Source organism: Ceratotherium simum, chromosome 4, assembly GCF_057802395.1.
Source record: "Ceratotherium simum simum isolate JZ-2026a chromosome 4, ASM5780239v1, whole genome shotgun sequence".
Classification (NCBI taxonomy): domain Eukaryota; kingdom Metazoa; phylum Chordata; class Mammalia; order Perissodactyla; family Rhinocerotidae; genus Ceratotherium; species Ceratotherium simum.
In genome coordinates this window covers 42,460,381-42,481,561 of record NC_141903.1, presented here as the reverse complement: position 1 = coordinate 42,481,561, position 21,181 = coordinate 42,460,381, and the positions used below count along the sequence as shown (strand labels likewise).

General features: G+C 36.1%; 1 protein-coding gene across 5 annotated transcripts in view; it reads left to right on the top strand.

Moving 5' to 3' along the window:
- The window catches only part of RAD50 (RAD50 double strand break repair protein), a 70,630-nt gene that overhangs the window by 9,256 nt on the left and 40,193 nt on the right, over positions 1 to 21,181 (top strand). For 3 of the 5 annotated variants that reach the window (XR_015551966.1, XM_004420214.3, XM_087429823.1), the window contains exons 3-13: positions 2,298 to 2,449; positions 5,683 to 5,868; positions 6,216 to 6,420; positions 13,119 to 13,247; positions 13,487 to 13,652; positions 15,337 to 15,530; positions 15,928 to 16,134; positions 17,216 to 17,398; positions 17,871 to 18,028; positions 19,142 to 19,317; positions 19,828 to 20,065. Coding sequence is in view for 4 of the 5 variants with exons in the window: in XM_004420214.3 (XP_004420271.1) it covers positions 2,298 to 2,449; positions 5,683 to 5,868; positions 6,216 to 6,420; positions 13,119 to 13,247; positions 13,487 to 13,652; positions 15,337 to 15,530; positions 15,928 to 16,134; positions 17,216 to 17,398; positions 17,871 to 18,028; positions 19,142 to 19,317; positions 19,828 to 20,065 (1,994 nt within the window). In the remaining variant the exon portion in view is untranslated. Of the gene's footprint in view, positions 1 to 2,297; positions 2,450 to 5,682; positions 5,869 to 6,215; positions 6,421 to 13,118; positions 13,248 to 13,486; positions 13,653 to 15,336; positions 15,531 to 15,927; positions 16,135 to 17,215; positions 17,399 to 17,870; positions 18,029 to 19,141; positions 19,318 to 19,827; positions 20,066 to 21,181 lie in introns of those variants that run through there. The other 2 variants (XM_087429824.1, XM_087429821.1) reach the window with 2 other exon arrangements.

Sequence of the window (21,181 nt, the reverse complement as noted above, 5' to 3'; positions counted from 1 at the left end):
TAATAATAGTCTGCTTTCATTTTTTTTGCATGTGGCTGTCCAGTTTTCCCAGCACCATTTGTTGAAGAGACTTTCCTTTCTCCATTGTATGTTCTTAGCTCCTTTGTCAAAGATTAGCTGTCCATAGATGTGTGGTTTTATTTCTGGGCTTTAAATTCTGTTCCATTGATCTGTGTGTCTGTTTTTGTACCAGTACCGTGCTGTTTTGATTATTATAGCTTTGTAGTATATTTTGAAGTCAGGGATTGTGATGCCTTCAGCTTTGTTCTTTTTTCTCAGGATTGCTTTAGCTATTGGGGGTCTTTTGTTGCCCCATATGAATTTTAGGATTCTTTGTTCTATTTCCGTGAAGAATGTCACTGGGATTCTGATTGGGATAGCATTGAATCTGTAGATTGATTTAGGTAGTATGGACATCTTAACTGTGTTTATTCTTCCAATCCATGTGCATGGGATATCTTTCCATTTCTTTATGTCATCATCGATTTCTTTCAATAATGTATTATAGTTTTCATTGTATAGGTCTTTCACTTCTTGATTAAATTTATTGCTAGATATTTTATTCTTTTTGTTGTGATTGTAAATGATCCGGATTGTATTCTTGAGTTCACTTTGTGTTAGTTCGTTATTAGAGTACAGAAACGCAACTGATTTTTGTTAAGTTGATTTTGTACCCTGCAACTTTGCTGTAGTTGTCGATTGTTTCTAAAAGTTTTCCAATGGATTCTTTAGGGTTTTCTATGTATAAAATCAAGTCTTCTGCAAACAGTGAGAGTTTCATGTCTTCATTGCCTGTTTGGATTCCTTTTATTCCTTTTTCTTTCCTAATTGCTCTGGCCAAAACCTCCATTAGTATGTTGAATAAGGGTGGCGAGAGTGGGTACCCTTGTCTTGTTCCTGTTCTCAGAGGGATGGCTTTCACTTTTTCCTTGTTGAGTATGATGTTGGCTGTGGGTTTGTCATATATGGCCTTTATTATGTTGAGGTACTTTCCTTCTATACCCATTTTGTTGAGAGTTTTTATCATAAATGGATGTTGGATCTTGTCAAATGCTTTCTTTGCATCTATTGAGATGATCATATGGTTTTTATTCCTCGTTCTGTTGATGTGGTGTATCACATTGACTGATTTGCGGATGTTGAACCGTCCCTGTGTTCCTGATATAAATCCCACTTGATCATGGTGTATGATCTTTTTAATGTAGTGCTATATTTGGTTTGCCAATATTTTGTTGAGGATTTTTGTATCTGTGGTCATCAATGATATTGGCCTGTAATTTTCCTTCTTTGTATTGTCCTTGTCTGGCTCAATATATCTCTATTATCTAATAGTCTCAATGTATCCCTCCCCCAAATATATGTTAAGAACAAAGTAGAAAAAATAACTTTATGATGGAGAAGCCTGGCAGGTACCACTTTTAGCAAGAGATTGAAGTTAACATCCCCAGTAATGAGACAAATTGAAATCATGTCCCATCTTATAAGGTGCAATGAAAGGAGCCACATCATCGCTTCTGTAAGATTCTTGCCAAAGATGCATAATCTTATTCTAGTCATGAGGAAATATTAGATAAACCCAAATTTTGAGAGACACTCTATAAAATAATGTTCTGTAATTTTCAAAATTATCAGTCACGAATGTCAAGGAAAATCTGAGGAACTGTTCCAGACTGAAAGAAGCTAAAGAGACATGACCACTATGTGTAATTCTGTACAATGTATAATACAATGTGTAATTCTGAACTGGATCCTTTTGTTGTAAAGGACATATTAGAACAACTGGCAAAACTTGAATGGGTATCTGAAGACTATATGGTAGTAATATATCACTCTCAATTTACTGATTTTTATGGTGAAAATGTCCTTGTTTTGTAGGAAATACTGACAGTGGGACATTAGATCAGTAAATGCTCTCAAGTGGTTTAGGGGGAAAAAGTTATGTATACTGTATTTCTACTTTTCTGTAAGCTTGTGATTGTTTTAAAAAATATTTTAAAGAACACTTTTGGTACTTAAGAAGATAAAATTCATTTATTTGTAAAATCCACATACCTGATCTCCTAATGATGCTGAATAACAGAGGTAGATAATATAATACAATTTTAGCAAATCAGTTAAACAGTATTCTTTTCGTCCTGTATTTTGAATAGCATGTAAAAATGTCACTTATTTTGGATGTTTAAGTTTTTCTTTTTTTTTGTTCTCTCATTTTTCGTAAGTTGCTTATATCTTTTCTTTCAGAACTAACATTCTGATGCTGTTAAAGTAGCATAATTTTTCTCTATTTACCTTCAAAGGTTGCTCAAGAAACAGATGTTAGAGCCCAGATTCGTCTGCAGTTTCGTGATGTCAATGGAGAACTTGTAGCTGTGCAGAGATCTATGGTGTGTACTCAGAAAAGCAAAAAGACGGAATTTAAAACCCTGGAAGGAGTCATTACTAGAACAAAGTAGGTGTTTATTTTATATTTGGATATCTGTTCATTTTCTGTCTTTTAGGTCTGTAAGACTATGGTTTTTTCCTACTACTTTATTTTAGGGGAGTGTATTAATTTTTTTTTACCAGACTTTATTTTTTAGAGCAGTTTCAGGTTCTCAGCAAAACTGAACAAAATAGTAGAGTTCCTGTATACTCCCTGCCCCTACACATGCAAAGCCTCACCCACTGTCAACATTTAATTTTTTATTTGATACTATTTATCAGTTAAACAGAATGATCCTATTAAAGATTAAGTGATAATGCTTCATTCCTTTGAGTAATTTATGAACAGTTGATGAATTGAAGGTACATAATTAGTCAGACACAGATTGGATGAATGAAGAATGCTAGTATCATGTGTAGGGATGGGTGAGATGAGAAGTAAACAAGTAGGAAAGAGTAATAATTTGTCCCTTTCAACTGTTGTCGTTCTGTTAGAGGCGGGTATCATCTTCTAATGGATGTGGATTTTGGAATTAGGCTGCCCTGGATTCAAGCTTTATCCTTTTTGGGCAAATTACTTAACTATCACCTTACCCCCTCCCTTTCACTTATTTATTTATTTGTTAAACTAATTAAATAATTCCTTTATTTAAAGATTTTATTTATTCATTTTTTTCCCCCCAAAGCCACAGTAGATAGTTGTATGTCATAGGTTCACATCCTTCTAGTTGCTGTACGTGGGACTCGGCCTCGCGTTGTACGGAGAAGTGGTGCCTCGGGGCGCGCCCGGGATCCGAACCCGGGCCGCCAGCATCAGAGCGCGCGCACTTAACCGCTAAGCCACAGAGCCGGCCCTAATTCCTTTATTTAACCTATAATGTTTAGCACCTATTATGTGCTCGAGGCACTATGCTAGCTATTGGCTTCTTAAGTGGGTTCTTTTCATTGGCTTTTAAACACACTCACGTCTCTCCCACACCCTCGGATTTCATTCCACTCCAGTTACTGTCTATTTCCATCTTCCCCTTTACAGCCAATCTTCTCAAAAGAGTAGTTGATATTCACTGTCTCCATTTCTTCACTTCCTCCTCATTCCTCCTCTAGCCCCATTCCTCTACTGAAACAGCTCCAACTAAGGTCAGAAATAACCTCTGTATTAATTAGGATAATGCTATTGCTATACAAAATAGACCTCATAGCAAGCCTCTGTTTTTCTCGTTTGTAAAATAGGGATTCATTATCACTGTTCATATCTTAGAAAGATGTTGTAAGGATTGAACTAATACATATAAAATGCTTAATATGTAGTAAGAGCTCCTGTAGTAGTTTTCAGTGACTGCTATAACAAACCACAAACTTAGTGGCTTAAAACAACACAAATTTATTGTCTTACAATTTCATAGTTTAGAAGTCCAAATTGGGTGTCACTGGCTTAAAATCAAGGTGTTGGCAGGGCTATGTTCCTTTTTGGAGGCTTCAGTGGAAAATCTGTTCCTTGCCCCTTCCATCTTTTAGAGCCACCCACATTCCTTGACTCATGGACCTCTTCCTCCATCTTCAAAGCCAACAACAGTGGGCAGAGTTCTCACATCTTATCACTGTCACCTCCTCTTCTGCCTCTCTCTCCCACATTTAAGGACCTTTGTAATTACCTTTGCCCAACCCAAATAATCTAGGATAATCTCTCTGTTTAAATTCAGATGTTGAGCAACTTTAATTTCATCTGCAACCTTAATTCTCCTTTGCCATGTAACCTAACACATTCACAAATTCCAGGGATTAGAATGTAGATATCTTGGCAGGCTATTGTTCTGTGTACTACAAGTCAATAAATGGTAGCTGTTAATCACTTCTTACTTGAAAATTTTTTCTAGACTTCCATGACCTGACACAACACTGTTCCCTCTTTCTCTCCCTTACAGCCACATCCTATCCAGCTAATAAAGGCTGGAGTTCCACAGGCTCAGCCCTAGATCTTCTCCTGTTTTTGCTCTATTTTCTCTTCCTAGATAATCTCATTTATATCCATTGCTCGAATTGCTGTGTATTCGTAGGTGGCTCACAGATTTATGTCTCCAGACCAGATCTCTGTTTCCAGACCCGTGTACCCAACTGTCTCTCTCATATTCTACCAGTTGTTGCAAAGACACCTCAGATTCAGCAGGTTCAAAACCAATATCATGTACCTTTCCCCTTGACTCCCCTTAAAAAACCTTCTGCAACCTGATCCTTTTGCAGAGCTCCTCATCTCAATAAATGACACCCCCATCCATCCAGTGACATAAGCTGAGAATCTAAGTGTATCTTGACACCTTCCTTGAGTCTGTTTCTCTTCATCTCTATGACCGTTCTAATTCAGGCTACCATCATCTTTCCTTGGTCTAATGTGATAACGTCCTGGTCTGTCTGTGTCCATTCTATCCTCCTACGAAACGTTCTCAGTACATTTGGTGTAATATTTTCAGAATACATACTGCAATATATAAATGACAGTAAAGACAGACCACTGCCTCTGCCCACCTAATCTAGTTATTAACAGATACTGGACAGATTATAAGACAGAAAATGATGAATTTGTCCTTCTGATGAAAGAAACTGTGAGATCTCTTGGAATCCAAGGGCAAGGATGCTCCTGGCTCTTAATATAATCATGTAGGAAACTCAGTTAAAAACCCTCAGGCAGTTCTCTCTATTGGATTGTTGTCATTGTGACCCTAGAACTTGAGGTCTACTGATTAAGAATCCTCCCTGGATTTGCTTAGATGAACACCATTAAGGTTTGCTTTTACTCTCCTTTTACCGTGTATCTGTTACTGAACAACCCCTTATCTAAACTACACAGTCTTTAGATGTTAGTTTAAGGCAGCTTTGCCTGTCTGCTATGGATCATCATGTTTTGTTTTATTCTTTTAAGTCTTTTATTTTCCTTATTTTTAAGTTGTGGGGATGGAAGATAGTTTATTTTCCTCTATGCATTGTCTATAAATATTTTAAATTATTATATTTAAAAGTCCAAATATATAAAAAAAAATTCTGACATCTTTTCCTGTACTACCTCATTTTACATACTTTTTCATCAGTGAACTGCTGAATTGTTTAAGAGTTATACTTTTTAGCATGAGGACGCTATTGTAACGGGATGGTTGAGGGGATTTTTTTTTTCTTTTTTTTTTCAAGTACAGAGTGAAGGACTGATTAAGAAATAAAATAGGTATAGCTGGAGGTAATTTTACATAAATTCTTGATTTTCATTTTCTATAGGCATGGCGAAAAGGTCAGTCTCAGCTCTAAGTGTGCAGAAATTGACCGAGAGATGATAAGTTCTCTTGGGGTTTCCAAGTCTGTGCTAAATAATGTCATTTTCTGTCACCAAGAAGAGTCTAATTGGCCTTTAAGTGAAGGAAAGGCTTTGAAGCAAAAATTTGATGAAATTTTTTCAGCAACAAGGTTTGTAACCTTTAATTAGACTTTGTAGCCCATTAGGTTATTGAGCCATAGTTACAATTCAGATGCTTCTTTTTTTAAACAGAAAAAAATTTTAAAGCAAAAAAAGTCATCAAATACTACCTCTCATCCAGTGGCAACCAGTGGGTATATTTCCTTTCTATGCATCTTTATTTACCTGGTTGACAGTAAATATGTAAATTTTTCACTTACCATTATGTCATAAGCATTTTCTAAGTTATTAAGCATTCTTTCTAAATGTAATCTTAATGACGGCATTCTATTCCATTGTTTGAATATACTATAATTTACTTAGCCAGAAACTTGATTTTTATTTAATATCTTCAAAGGTACATTAAAGCCTTGGAAACACTTCGGCAGGTACGTCAGACACAAGGTCAGAAAGTAAAAGAATGTCAAACCGAACTCAAATATCTGAAGCAAAATAAGGAAAAAGCTTGTGAGATTCGAAATCAGATTACTAGTAAAGAAGCCCAGTTAACATCTTCAAAGGAAATTGTCAAATCCTATGAGAATGAACTTGATCCATTGAAGGTAATTTGATTTCTTATTTGCCAAGGAGAAGGTCACCTTTTATCATGGTAGCACTCATCCCTAAATCACTTTATTTTTATGTGAATTTGAATGGTATATATATTTCTTGAAAAAATTATCAGAGACTATATCATATTATAGTTAATGTCTTAGGTCTCTATTAGATGGTTAGTCTTAAAGTTGCCCAAAGAGCTTGGATTTGCGAATAAATAAATTTGTAGCATCATACTAAATTAGTAATGTAGATCACTACTTGTTAAATATTAGAGTAATGACCCAACCTTACAGTTCTGTATTCTTTAGGAGATTCTTTTTTTAATTGACAGATATTTCTGAGGAATTTTTATAATTTACAGGATGTTCTTGACATTGCACAAAATTTGGAATTGATGCATAACGTGTTGATATATTTGCAAATGAGTATAGCTTTCTGAACTTTGTGGTTTATAAGGAAGACCTTAAAGAAATCCCATTCATTCATTTCACAAGCATTTTTTGAATGTTCCCTGTGTGCCAGGGTATACCATGCTTGGGGCTACAGGTACAAGGAGGACTACAACAGCATCCTTGCCCTTAACGTATTCCTAGTCTAAATAAGTAAGAACGTTCTTGAAAATGGCTATTTTCTAGGTTTCAGGTAGAAGATTTTTTTTAAAGCCTTTAAAAAGTATTAATTTGGTTTTTTAAAACCTATAAATACTGGTATAGATCTTTGAATTGTAAACTAGAAAAGCTTTGGTTTTATTTCTGTCCCAGTGTCCATTGATATTAATACATCCTTTAGTGGATGTTTATTGTTTTGTGCATAGCACTGTGCCAGGTGCTCTTGGGAATAAGGAAGCCGAAGATTTAGACCTTACTTTTAAAGAACTTAAAATCTAGTTGGAGAAACAAGGAAACTTTTAAAAGATAGGACAACAGAGAAGTAAATTGAAGAGCTACACAAATGATATAGTTTAGAATATGGGTTCTTTAGGAGCTAAAAGATGATGACTGTAGCACAAGTGAGAAAAGAAAAAATAGATAAATTGTACTTTCATCAAAATAAAAAACTTTTGTTCTGCAAACTATACCATCAAGAAAGTGAAAAAACAACCCACAGAATGGGAGAAAATATTTGCAAGTCGTGTATCTGATAAGGGACTTTTATCGGGAATATATAAAGAACTCTTATGACTCAATAATAAAAAATAAACAAACAACACAATTTGAAAATGGGCAAAGGATCTGAACAGCTTTTCTCCAAAGAAGATATGTGTGTGTTGAATAAGCACATGAAAAGATGCTCGACATCATTATTCATCAGGAAAATGCAAATCAAAACCACAATGAAATATCACTTCACCCTCACAAAAATGACTATAAAGCAAAAAGACAGTAAGTGTTGATGAGGATGTGGAGAAATTGGAACTCTCATGCATGCTGGTGGGAATGTAAAATTGTGCAGTCACTTTGGTTTTTTTGTAGTTGTTGTTGTTTTTTGGTGAGGAAGATTGTCCCTGAGCTAACATCTGTTGCCAATCTTCCTCTTTTTGCTTGAGGAAGATTGTCCCTGAGCTAACATCTGCGCCAGTCTTCCTCTGCTTTGTATGTGGGATGCTGCCACAGCATGGCTTGATGAGCTGTGTGTAGGTCTGCACTTGGGATCTGAACTTGCGAACCCCCGGGGCGCTGAAGCAGAGGGCACAAATTTCACCACTATGCCACCAGGCCGGCCCCAAGCCACTTTGGAAAACAGTTCAGCAGTTCCTCAAAATGTTAAGAATAGAGTTACCATATGACCCATCAGTTTTACTCCTGAGTATCTTATACCCACGAGAGATGAAAACATACGGCTACACAAAAACTTGTATAGAAATGTTCACAGCAGTATTATTCATAATAGCTCCAAAATGGAAACAACTCAAATGTCCATTAACTAACTGATCAATAAAATGTGGCATATCCATGCACTGGAATATTATTCAGCTGTAAAAAGAAATGAAGTTCTGATACATGCTACAACAGGCAAGAACCTCGAAAACATGTTAAGTGAAAGAAGCCAATCACAAAAGACAACATATTGTATGCTTCCATTTATTTGAAATGTCCAGAATAGGCAAATCTGTAGAGACAGAAAATAGATTAGTGATCACCTGTAGTAGGAGGGGTAGAGAGGAATGAATGCTAATGGGTATAGGGGTTCTTTTTGGAAGTTGAAAATGTCCTAAGAATAGATTATGGTGATGGTTGCACAACTCTGTGAGTATACTGTAAAAATGTTGAATTGTACACTTTAAACGGGTGAATTGTATGGTATGTGCATTATCTCTCAATAAAGCTGTTTAAAAAAGTGATGACCTTGAATAGAAATCTATCACAAGGCCTTCAAGGGAGGAGGCCTTCAAGCTGAGCTGGGCCTTAAAGAATGGGGAAAAATCACATGGCGACTAGAAGGTATTTTATGTATGTTTATTTTGTTTTGTATTTTTTCTTTTAAACATAATATATGCTCACAATGAAAAAAATTATAGAAGAATATTAGTTGAAAAGTAAGAGATGCTCTTCCTACTCCTCATCTCTAACCTCCCAGATATATCCTACAGCAGGGTTTTTTTGCATATATACAATACATATGTGTAAACAAACATTCATGTGTATATATGTATATATTCACACATACAAGCTTATCAAAACAGGAGTGTGAGGAGGAGCCTGGGTTAAGTAAATCAGGGTAAACGGAGTGAGAGAGAAGAATTGAGGTCAGATTATGGGGAGCTAATGGGTTTAGAATTTAGTTCAGTAGACAAAAGAGTGACAAAGTATGTTATATTTTAGGACAAGTTGTCGTGATAACTATGTATAGATAGTGTGGTAATTACCAGTATTGGAACACATTTTATATTCTTCAAGAGCAACCTGGTTGGAAAGATGACAAGCACACGTAAGGCAAAAAAAAAAAAAAAAAGACGAGCTGTAAGAACTCTGAGGAGGAAGGAAGAGAATTTCTATATGAAGTGGCCAGAGAGGATTTCATAGGACTGAATTTGGGGTATGATTTTGTTGACCATAAATGGGTAGGTAATTAGAGACATAGGGACAGTAAAATGCAAGCTGTCTTTGAACACGATCAAGGAAATCCATATAGTTGAAATGGAGCATTTGTATAGGAAATAATGTCAAGGTAGGGCTAAGTGACAATACCTGGTATTTATTGAGTGGTGCCAGGATTCTAACCAAGGCTGTAGCAAACATTGAGGTATTGTATATTTCTATATTTATCTTTAATTTTGACTAGTTCTCCAAGGGTTTAATCTTATTCTCTCTATCTTCCCAGCCTAGCCCAGTGCCTGGCACATAGCAGGTGGTTTAGTTATTAAGTGGATGATTTCCAAAGTCCTTTTTTAGCTCTGATATATGAGGATTCTTCTCTTCATGGAAGTCAACATAAAGTTTGGGTCATATCACCTTTCCAGCAGCTGTTCAGAAGACAGCTTCATTTCAATACTGCACTATAATTCATGCTTTCCCGTTTTTACAAACTCCCTCCATCTTCAGGACCTCTTTTATAAACTACTTTATTCCCATCCCACCACATCCTGTCCTGACCTTGGCCCACTTAGGCCTGTTTTTGTTTCTTGCCTTCAGTGGAAATTGCTTGAGAAATATGTTTTCAAGTTCAAAAAACCCTCTGGCCCTCTTATTTACTCTCCCACACACAAGTTCACAGTCCTTGTATACTTGATAGCCCAATTCCCTTATTCTTTTGTCTCATTTTACACTAACACCTAAGCTTTAAACACTCTGCTATATTTTTTATTGTCTTTGTCTTAGCTCCTTTTACTAGGTTGTGTGGTCTGGGAATTGAGCCAAAACACAGATATCAAGGAAGGAATCCCCAGTATCTGATGACTGGCTGAATGTAAGGAATGAAGCAACTAGAGATGTCACAAGAGATCCAAGCCCAGATAATGTTAAAGCACCAAGAGTGTGTGGAAACACTGATAGAAGCCAAGAAGTTGCTGAGAAGTAGAGTTTCAGAGCTGAGGTGTTAATATTCAGTGCTCTTAAGAATCAGTCCAGTTCTCTTTGTTAGACTGTTCAAGAGATATTTTCTGAACACAGCATTTTTTTCACAAGTGATGTGAATGGTCCCATTCACTGAGGGCCTACTGTATGCCAGTCACTGATTAAAAGTGCCTTAAAATGTGTTATGTAAGCCCCATAGTAGTAACCCTATGAGCTTTTATAGGCAAGAAACTGAGGCACAGGTGTTCACATTGAAAGTAAGGGGTAAAGCCAGGCTTTGAGTGCAGGCCTCTGTGATTCCTAAGCCCATACTGTTTTTTTTTAACATCAGGTTTATTGAAGTATAACTTACATGTAAAAAGCCACCCTTTTTAAAGTATATAGTTCAGTGAGTTTGGACAAATGCAGACAGCATAACCACCACTACAATCAAGATATAGAATACTTCCATCACCCCAAAAAGTTCTCTCAAGTCTTTTGTAGTCAATCCCCTCCCTCGCTGCCAGCTTTTGGTAACCACTAATTTGTTTTCTGTCATTACAATTTTGCCTTTCCCAGAATGTCACATAAATGGAATCGTACGTTATGTAACCTTTGTGTCTGGCTCTTTAGAATAATGCTTTTTATTTTATCTGTGTTGTTGCATGTGTGAGTAGTTCATTCTTGTTTATTGCTGAGGGTATTCTGTTGTTTTGATATATTGCAATTTGTTCATCCATTCCCTGGTTGATGGACATTAGGTTGTTTCCAGCTTTCAGCTATTACAAATAAAATTGCTGCTAACTTTTGTATACAGGTCTTTGTTTGAAGATATGTTTTCATCTCTCTTGGTTAACTCCCTAGAAGTGGGGTTGCTAGGTTGTATGGTAAGTGTATGTTTAACCTTATGAGCTGACGGACTATTTTTCAAAGTGGCCATACCGTTTCATAGTCCTACCAACAACGTATAAGAGTGCAGTTGCTCTGCATCTTCATTAACACTTAGTATTGTTAGTCTTTTTTATTTTAGCCATTGTGGTACATGTGTGGTAGTATCTCTAAGTGTTTCTTTTTTTCATTGTGGTTTTAATTTGCATTTTCCTATTGTTTATGGATGTTGAGTGTCTTTTTATGTGTTTGCTGTCTGAATATCTTCTTTGCTAAAATGTCTATTCAAATCTTTTGCCTATTTTCAAGGTTTTTTTTTTTGTCTTCTCATTATTGAGGTGTAAGAGTTCTTTATATATCTGGATACAAGCCCTTATCAGATATGTGTTTTGCAAATATTTTCTTAACTGCTTTTCAAAGGGCAAGAGTTTTTAATTTTGGTGAAGTCCAGTTTATCAATTTTTTCTGTTATAGTTTGTGCTTTTTTTTTCTTATTTGGGAAATCTTTGCCTGGCCCAAGGTCACAAAGATTTTCTTCTGTGTTTTCTCCTTGAAGTTTTATAGTGTGAGTTCTTATATTTAAGTATATGCTCCATGTTAGGTTGATTTTTGAACATGGTGTGAGGTAATTTTGAGGTTTACTTTTTTGCATACAGAAGTCCAATTGTTCTAGCACCCAGAGCCTGCGGTCTTAAACATTATACCACCCTACCTACCGATCTTCTCTCTCATTGTTAAGTATGTGGCTTTTTACAAGTCTTCCAAGTCTCCTACTTAGCATGTAGTCTCAAGGATTAGAGAGAGTGTATAGCAGCACCTAGTACAGTGTCTGCAATATAGTAGGCAATCAATCAATGATAGCTATAAAACTGTTACTATTGGTAAAATTACTTTTCTCAGATCTCTCATTCTTTCAGCTAACATACTGAACACCTATTACATGTGCTGGGGATACATTAGTGAACAAAGTAAACGAAGTTCCTACTTTTATGGTGATTACATGCTACTCATTAATGTGCAAATCACAAGATAGAGTATTATAATTTTATTAGATGACATTAAAGTTGAGGATGCATTTTGGTGCAGCTATGAAAGCTTATAATTGATATCTAAGCACTCTAACAATGTGTTAGTTTAAAAATTAGGTTCTAAAAATGCCTTAGAAGAAGAATTGATCAGCCTTGGAATCATAGAGGCAAACACTGGAAGAGTATCCCCAGCATCATCCAAGAGGAGAATACTATGAGCCAGGTCACACTCATTCCTAGGAGTAGAGACAACCAGCTGTCCCTGGAAGCAGGCCACTGAGATCTTTTGTCACACTTCACTTGTTCAGAGTCCTCTATGAGTGAGCAAACTTTGAATCAAAGTACAGCTTTCCATGTAAATTTGTCTGTAGGCTCAGAATGTGTTGATGACTCACCATGAGTTTTTAGCCCACTCAGTAGTTCTGATTTTTTTTATTTATATACATTAAATAGTTAGCCTTTTAAAGATTAAGTTCTTAAAATGTGGTACTTTACATAATGTGGCTCTAAGTACCCAGTGAATGAATGACTTTTGTGGGAAGTGTTGAGGGCAGGGCATGGGCTTTGGAGTTAGAAGTGGAGTTTAATCCCTGCTTTTCTTTACTAGCTGTGAGGAGTTGGGCAAGTTACTTAATGTCTCTGATCCTTTATTTCTCTGTGCCCTCTTTATAGTGTTGTTAGCATTAAATGAGATCATGTTTACTAAGTGCTTGGCCCTGGGACATCTTATTTTTCTTCATTCATCTGCAGTGAAAATTTTAGTGAATTTTATTTATGTTGAGTGTTTATTTTCAGAATCGTCTAAAAGAAATTGATCAAAATCTCTCTAAAATAATGAGACTTGACAATGAAATTAAAGCCTTGGATAGCCGAAAGAAGCAAATGGAGAAAGATAATAGTGAACTGGAACAGAAAATGGAAAAGGTTTGTGGTGGTAGAATTTTGTTCTACTTCAAAGTTTTGAGGTGATTGTAATGAACCTCATTTGAATCCATTTTGCTACTCATATTTTGAAAAAAACATACAAATATTGATGTTTGTGTTACTTGCATATATATGTTAAAAGGAAGGACATTGAATAAGCTTTAGTTCATATTTTGTACCTCAGAGTGATACCTTCTGATAACTTCCTTATTAAAGCTCCTTATCTTGATTCTACACAGGTTTTTCAAGGGACTGATGAGCAACTAAATGATTTATATCACAATCACCAGAGAACAGTAAGGGAGAAAGAAAGGAGATTGGTAGACTGTCAGCGTGAAGTGGAAAAATTAAACAAAGAATCTAGGCTTCTCAATCAAGAAAAATCAGAACTACTTGTTGAACAGGGTAGGACAAAGTGTTTATTGTCTTTTTTCCTATTATAATAGTGTGTGTTTTCTGCATGAGTGATGAATCTGCAGGGAATAATGCTGAATGAAAAAAGCCAATCTCAAAAGATTTTATACAGTATGTTTCCATTTATTTAACAGTTTTTTTTTTTTTAAGGGGAATTTCTTTTTTTTTTTTTTTAAATTTTATTTATTTATTTTTTCCCCCAAAGCCCCAGTAGATAGTTGTATGTCATAGCTGCACATCCTTCCAGTTGCTGTATGTGGGACACGGCCTCAGCATGGCCGGAGAAGCGGCACGTCAGTGCGCGCCCAGGATCCGAACCCTGGGCTGCCAGCAGCCAAGCACACGCACTCAACCGTTAAGCCATGGGGCCGGCCCAATTTAACAGTTTTGAAATGCCAAAATTTTAGGAATAGAAACCAACAGATAAGTGATTGCCAGGGTTACTGAGTAAGAGGAGGGGCAGAAGGAAAGTTAATGTGGTTATGGTAATAAAAGCAACAAGAGGGATTCTTGTGGTATTGGAACTGTTCAGTATCTTGACTGTCATGGTGGATATATGCACCTACACAGTTAATAAAATTAGATAGAGTCTAGTACACACACGGGTACAAGTAAAACTGGGGAAGTCTGAATAAGATAGATGGATTATGTCAATGTCAATATCCCGGTTATGGTATTACACTATAGTTTTGCAAAATGTTACTAAAAGAAAACACTGTTTTTCTACTCACAACTATTCTGACACCAGATGTGTGGGTTTTTTCACACCAAGAAGCAATTCTCCAATTCTCAGTGGACACTGACTGGATGTCCTGTAATTTATTTCAGTTCCAACACTAACTGTCCAGAGTTAGTCAGACCCCACAGAGTAAGAGCTCAGTCCCACGAGACTGCCCCCTACTTCAGATGCCAATCGTAAGTCCTAGGTTATCTGTCACCTATACTTCTGACCCACTGGCTATAAATTCAGGGGTTCCCACAACCCCTTCTTCAGGTTCAATAGAACTCAGAGAAACACTTACTATAACCAGTTTATTATAAAGGATAAAGCTCAGGAATAGCCAGATGGAAGAGATGCATAGGGCAAGGTATGGGGAAGGGACATTGAGCTTCCATGCGCTCTCCATGTGAGACACTCACCCAGCACCTTGATGTGTTCATCAACTGAAAGTTCTCTGAATGCTGTCCTTTAGGGTTTTTATGGGAGTTCTGTTATATAGGCATGATTGATTAAATCATTGGCCATGGGTAGATTGAACTCAATCTTCAGCCCCTCCCCAGAGTTGGGCAGGTAGGGTATCGAAAGTTTTTACTCTCAATTCACATAGTTCGTTCCTCTGACAACCAGTTCCCATCCTCTAAGAGTCACCTCATTAGAATAAACTCAGGTATGGTTGAAAGGGACTTATAATGAATAACAAAAGACACTCCTCTCACCCCTGTCACTCAGAAATTCTAAGAGTTTTAGGAACTTTGTGCCAGGAAATGAGGACAAAAACCAAATATGTATTTCTTATTATATCACAATACCACAGTTATCATTAGAGGAAACTGGACAAAGGATATAAGAGATCTTGGAGTATTATTTGTTACAACTGCATGTGAATGTTAAATTATCTCAATTTTTTAAAAAATCAGTGGAAAAAAGGAATTCTTATGGTTGTGTTTTTTAAAGGTCGTCTACAGCTACAAGCAGATCGCCATCAAGAACGTATCAGAGCTAGAGATTCATTAATTCAATCTTTGGCAACACAATTAGAATTAGATGGCTTTGAGCGTGGACCATTCAGTGAAAGACAAATTAAAAATTTTCACAAACTTGTGAGAGAGAGGCAAGAAAGGGAAGCAGAAACTGCCAGGCAACTGATGGTAAATATTTTCTTTTGTTTGTGTGAGATTCTCTAGTTGAATTGTTTTAATTTTTGGATGGACTTTATTGTCATATTTTTGGATTAGTGTTAGGATAGAATCTGCTACAAGGTAGAAAAAAGGAAGGAAAACTTTAAAGTTTATAAGGATAAAAATAGGAAGAAAATAGGGACCTATGTTTTTTATGTAAGTAAAATTCCTTTTTAAAGCTAATCATAAAGAAAAAGTTTGCTCAGAGTTAATAATGATTATCTCTGGGTGATGGTCATTACATTTTTTAATACTTTTCCATATTTTCCTCAGTGTGCATGTGTTACTTTTGCAATGAAGAAACTTTTTCTTAATGAATTGTCTAATGAAAAAATTGTTAATGCTCATTCTTCTCATATGCATTTAGAATGACTTTGCAGAAAAAGAGACTCTGAAACAAAAACAGATAGATGAGATAAGGGATAAGAAAACTGGACTGGGAAGAATAATTGAATTAAAATCAGAAATCCTAAGTAAGAAGCAGAATGAGCTGAAAAATGTGAAGTATGAATTACAGCAATTGGAAGGATCCTCAGACAGGATTCTTGAACTGGACCAGGAGCTCACAAAAGCTGTAAGATATTGTTTGAGTAATCTAATAATTTCAAGTTGTAAGACATTTGGAATCTTGCATTCTAAAGTATTTTATCTGTTGCTAATCCTAAGATTATGGCATTTTAATAAAAATGTTAATGTTGTCTATCAATCTCATGTAAAATGAATTCATCCGAATATCTTAATCACCCAACTCTTTGGTTCTGGAACCTGGTGGATTGAAAATTAGAATTACTGAGGAAGCTCTTTAAAAATATTTACACTTAGATCTTACCTCAGACCTTCCAAATCAAAATCTCTTAAGAGTAGGGCATGGAAATGTGTGTTCAAAACAGAAGTAGGTGATTCTTATGAGTACCCTTGGTTAAGAACCACTTACCTAAGTTAAAAAAAACAAGTATTTTCCCTCTAGGTTCCACACACTGCAGATTTTATATGATTATTGCCATGTCATCACTTTTTTTGTGGTAGAAACTTTCTTAGCCCATATCTTCTTTTCATGAAGTTCCAAATTTTCTTCCATATTTCTAATCTGTCCCCTTCTTTCACCTCTCCACCGCCAAAGTAAGCTTCTGAAAGCTTGGCAAATCCCCCTCTCAAATCCCATCGTGATAATTTAAGTAAACATTTGTTTTTGCTAACCCCCCACCTAGGGTACATTTTTGTCAGTTTAGCACTTTATCGCAGTATTGCCTTGTTGTGATGGGGAGGCACCAGTCAAAGACCACATCACACTATTTTTATAGGTTCTACATGTCAGGCAATGTAGCGAGTTACATGGGTACTTGATAAATACTTAATTATTGACTGAAGAGTCACTAAACTGTACACTTAGACATATTTCTCTTAATTCACACTAATTTCCATTTTTCCCTCCTGTTTGACTCTTTTAGATTTATTTACGAATTCTCTTACATTATAACATAATAAGGTAACTTCATAAGATTTTCTTTAAAAATCTTACTCCTTATGTTTTTTTCTCCTGTTGGTTGAAAGGAAAGAGTGATATTTTGCCCATTCTGAGGAGTAGTTGATTGCTATTACACTTTGTCATGACCCACAGTATATAAACCTGTACATTTGTTTGAATTATTGATAAGGAACGTGAGCTAAGCAAGGCTGAGAAAAACAGCAATGTAGAAACTCTAAAAACAGAAGTGATAAGCCTTCAAAATGAGAAAGCAGACCTAGACAGGATCCTGCGTAAATTGGACCAGGAGATGGAGCAGTTAAACCATCATACAACAACACGCACCCAGATGGAGATGCTCACCAAAGACAAAGTAAGACCTGTCTTTTTCTTCTAGTTATACTTTCTGGTATTTAAAATAGCTTATCTTACATTTATAATTGATACACTATGAAGTATTTAGTTGATATTGGCTTTGTATTTTAGGGGTTAAAGGAGCTTAATCACTATAAAATAGACTTTCAAGCTTAAAAACTATTTTCTAATTACAAAAAATTAATCATACAGAAGTATATACACACAAACACATATATGCACATTGATGTTGATTTTATCATATATCATACAGAAGTTTTAATTTTTATATCGTCAGACTTGTTACTCTTATATGGCTTAGAAAGGCCATCCTCACTCTCTAAGACTTTAAGAAATTTTTTTCTTCTTGCATTTTTATAGTTTTATTTTTTAAGCCTATAACTTTAATCAGTCTAGAATTTATTTTTGTTCTTGATATAATGTGGAGATACTGAGCTTTATTTTTAAAAGATTTTTTTTTTTTCCTATAGGCTGACAAAGATGAACAAATCAGAAAAATAAAATCTAGGCACAGTGATGAATTAACTTCATTGTTAGGGTATTTTCCCAACAAAAAACAGCTTGAAGACTGGCTTCATAGTAAATCAAAAGAAATTAATCAGACCAGAGACAGACTTGCCAAATTGAAGTAAGTAGTTGCAACATTTGGAGATGCAGTAGAAATCTCCTATTTCATGCTTTCATTTTTAATTGTTTTAAAATACTTTATCTTCATGAAATGGTATAAATGATTTAAAATCCTGGAAAACACTGGCATTTAAACTGTTGGCAGGCAAAAGAAGAGGAGCAAGTGAGGGAAACTGGGACATGCCCAGTGAGGCAGACAGGAGTGGTGTCTAGGTTACCTTAAGAAAGTATTCCTTCAAGGAGGATGTGTTTGGTGCTGCTAAGATGGTGACCTTGATGAGCAGTGCTCAGTGGCTAGGATGGTGAAAGCATCATCTACATCAGTTACGTTTTTCCAAATTTTTACTGTGATTCACAGTGGGAAGTATCAAGATGAAGCATGCGTGTGCTCATACACACTTATCTGAAACAAATTTCTCAAAATAGTACCTTCCGTAACTCTGCACAGGCCACTCCAATCTATTGTTTCAATTTTTAAAATAATATGCTGAATGTAGTGCATTAAATTGATTACATGACTTGCCTAGTGCATCATAACCTGCAAATTGAAAAACCCTCATCTATGTGGGCATGGCTAGGATGATCTTTAAGAGTTGGAGTGGAGATAACTTGTAGTAGTGAGCAAAGTCTTTGATGAATAAGAGGGAATGAATGATTAGGATGTAAGTAGATGACAGCAACAAGGAGGGGACAAAGGAGAAGTTTTTACAAGAGGGAAGGGAAGTAATATTGTGAGAGTCCAAAGGGAATTAGGAGAATGTTCTCCTTTTCTCTTCTTTCCTTCCAGTACATCCAGCAAGCATCTTCTCCTTGCTGAGGCTCTTAACCCAACATCTAAGACCATGAACCCCCAGAAACCAGGCAGAATTTTGCCCATACCCATTTTTCTGGGAGCAGGCCCATGACCAGGGTTGGCAGGTGAGTCATTGTCCTAGGGAGAGAGTTCAGGCAGAAGTGAACTATTGCCATGACTTCTAAAAAAAAAAAAAGTACTTGGTCATAACAAATCTTTGTAATATTTCTTGGCAGAATTTGTCTTGTATCTACCTACTTCAGCTTTTCAGACTCATTTCTCATGTTTTTAAATTGTAATCCATATTTGTTCTTATTTTAGCAAGGAACTAGCTTCAGCTGAGCAAAATAAAAATCATATAAATAATGAGCTAAAAAGGAAGGAAGAGCAATTGTCCAGTTATGAAGACAAGCTGTTTGATGTTTGTGGTAGCCAGGATTTTGAAAGTGATTTAGACAGGCTTAAAGAAGAAATCGAAAAATCCTCAAAACAACGAGGTAAGGTGCCTACTTTATATAGGGTGCTTTGACACTTTTGAATTTTCATTCACTGGTAACTAACACAGATGGGAGATTTTAAAACTTGGTTCTGGAGCCAGATGGCTTAAGTTTCAGTCCTCGTTCTACAATTTACTGTGTGACTTTGGACAAATTATTGAAACCTTCCTATACGTCAGATTTATCATCTGAGGACATAATTCTCTACCACCTGGGATGTTAGGGAGGAGTAAATGAGATTATAGGTGTAAAGCTCTTAGAACAGTGTCTAGCACAATGAGTTCTAAAATATTGTTATACTTTTTTGTGTGTTACCAGAAAATAATTTATACTAATCTGAATGTATTGTGCCCTTTGGAAGATTTAAATATCGAGAATTTTGGTTTCTTTCATAATGTGTTTATTAAGCAAGAAGAATAATCCTATGTTTACAGAAAAGGATGTAACCATATTGACAAAACTATATTTTGTATTCTTCTCACTGGGAATATATTTATTTTCTTAAAATAGCCATGCTGGCTGGAGCCACAGCAGTTTACTCCCAATTCATTACTCAGCTAACGGATGAAAACCAGTCATGTTGCCCTGTCTGTCAGAGAGTTTTTCAGACAGAAGCTGAATTGCAAGAAGTCATCAGTGATTTGCAGTCTAAGCTGCGACTTGCTCCAGATAAACTCAAGTCAACAGAATCAGAGCTGAAGAAAAAAGAAAAGCGGCGAGATGAAATGCTGGGGCTTGTGCCCATGAGGTGAGAATAGGGATTTACTCTTACTGTACATGTAGCAGCAGCACTAAAAGGTACCCATCCAATGCCTGGCAGGTGGTCAGTACTCAGTAACCATGTGTTGAATGAATAAAAGTTAACGTCAGGATTCTGAGCCAGTATGCCCCATCTCATGTTATTTATATGATAAGAAGAAACAATTATTTTGTTTAAAGGTAAGCTTGCTTCTTAAACTCATCATAGGGCAGATATAATCTTTGGCTTTTTTGGTTGTGTGTGTAATGTTTATTTAACTCCTGAGACTTGACTTGAGGGCAGAAATTTTGACAGGTTTTGAACTCTTTGCTGATGTGTCACTTTCTAAACCCAGCAAAAGAATTAAAGCACTAAAAAGCTCTCCCAAGAGACAAATTTTAAACTATATTTTTATGTCTTTCCCACTTTCAAAAAGAATGAATCATAGATGATTTCTTCTGTTTATTTTTCCCTCGCTTGTACAAGAAATTCAGATGATGGTCTGTTTACAAATAAAATCAAGTCAGAAAGTATGTGATGATTGCCTTGGTGTCTCCTAGAGCATAGAGCACAAAGCTGGTCACAGAGCCCAATAAACATGACCCTCAAGGAGCTGATGGTCTAAGTCTAAGTAAGGAGATAAGCTCTCAGAATTAGACATGTAGAAAGTTGGGCTTAAAAAAGCACTTAATTGGTTCCAACAAATGCATTAGTTAAGAGAAAAGCCAGTGGACTACAGGAAGAGAATAGAATTTTAGAACAAGGTAGGAGTGGGAATGTAAAGCATGGAGAAGTTGATTCCACTCGGAGAAGGAAAGGGGAGAGGGAAATTAGAACAGTGTGTATAAAGGGAAGGAGAGTGTGACTAACCTGCAATAGAAACGTTATCTGGAGTTTGGGGAATTATTTCTAAGGATTAATTCCCATAAATTGGGAAGATAGGGCTGCAATAGTAAAGGCTTAGTTACAACTCTCTGATAGGTGATGAGGAGGCATCCCGTGGGATTTAATGAAAGATGTGTTTTAGGAAAATTAATCTAATGTTAATATATTGAATGGATGAGAGTGAGAAAAACTCTGGAAGCCGAAAATTCAAGAGGGTATGTTGTCCTGGAAAACCAAAGA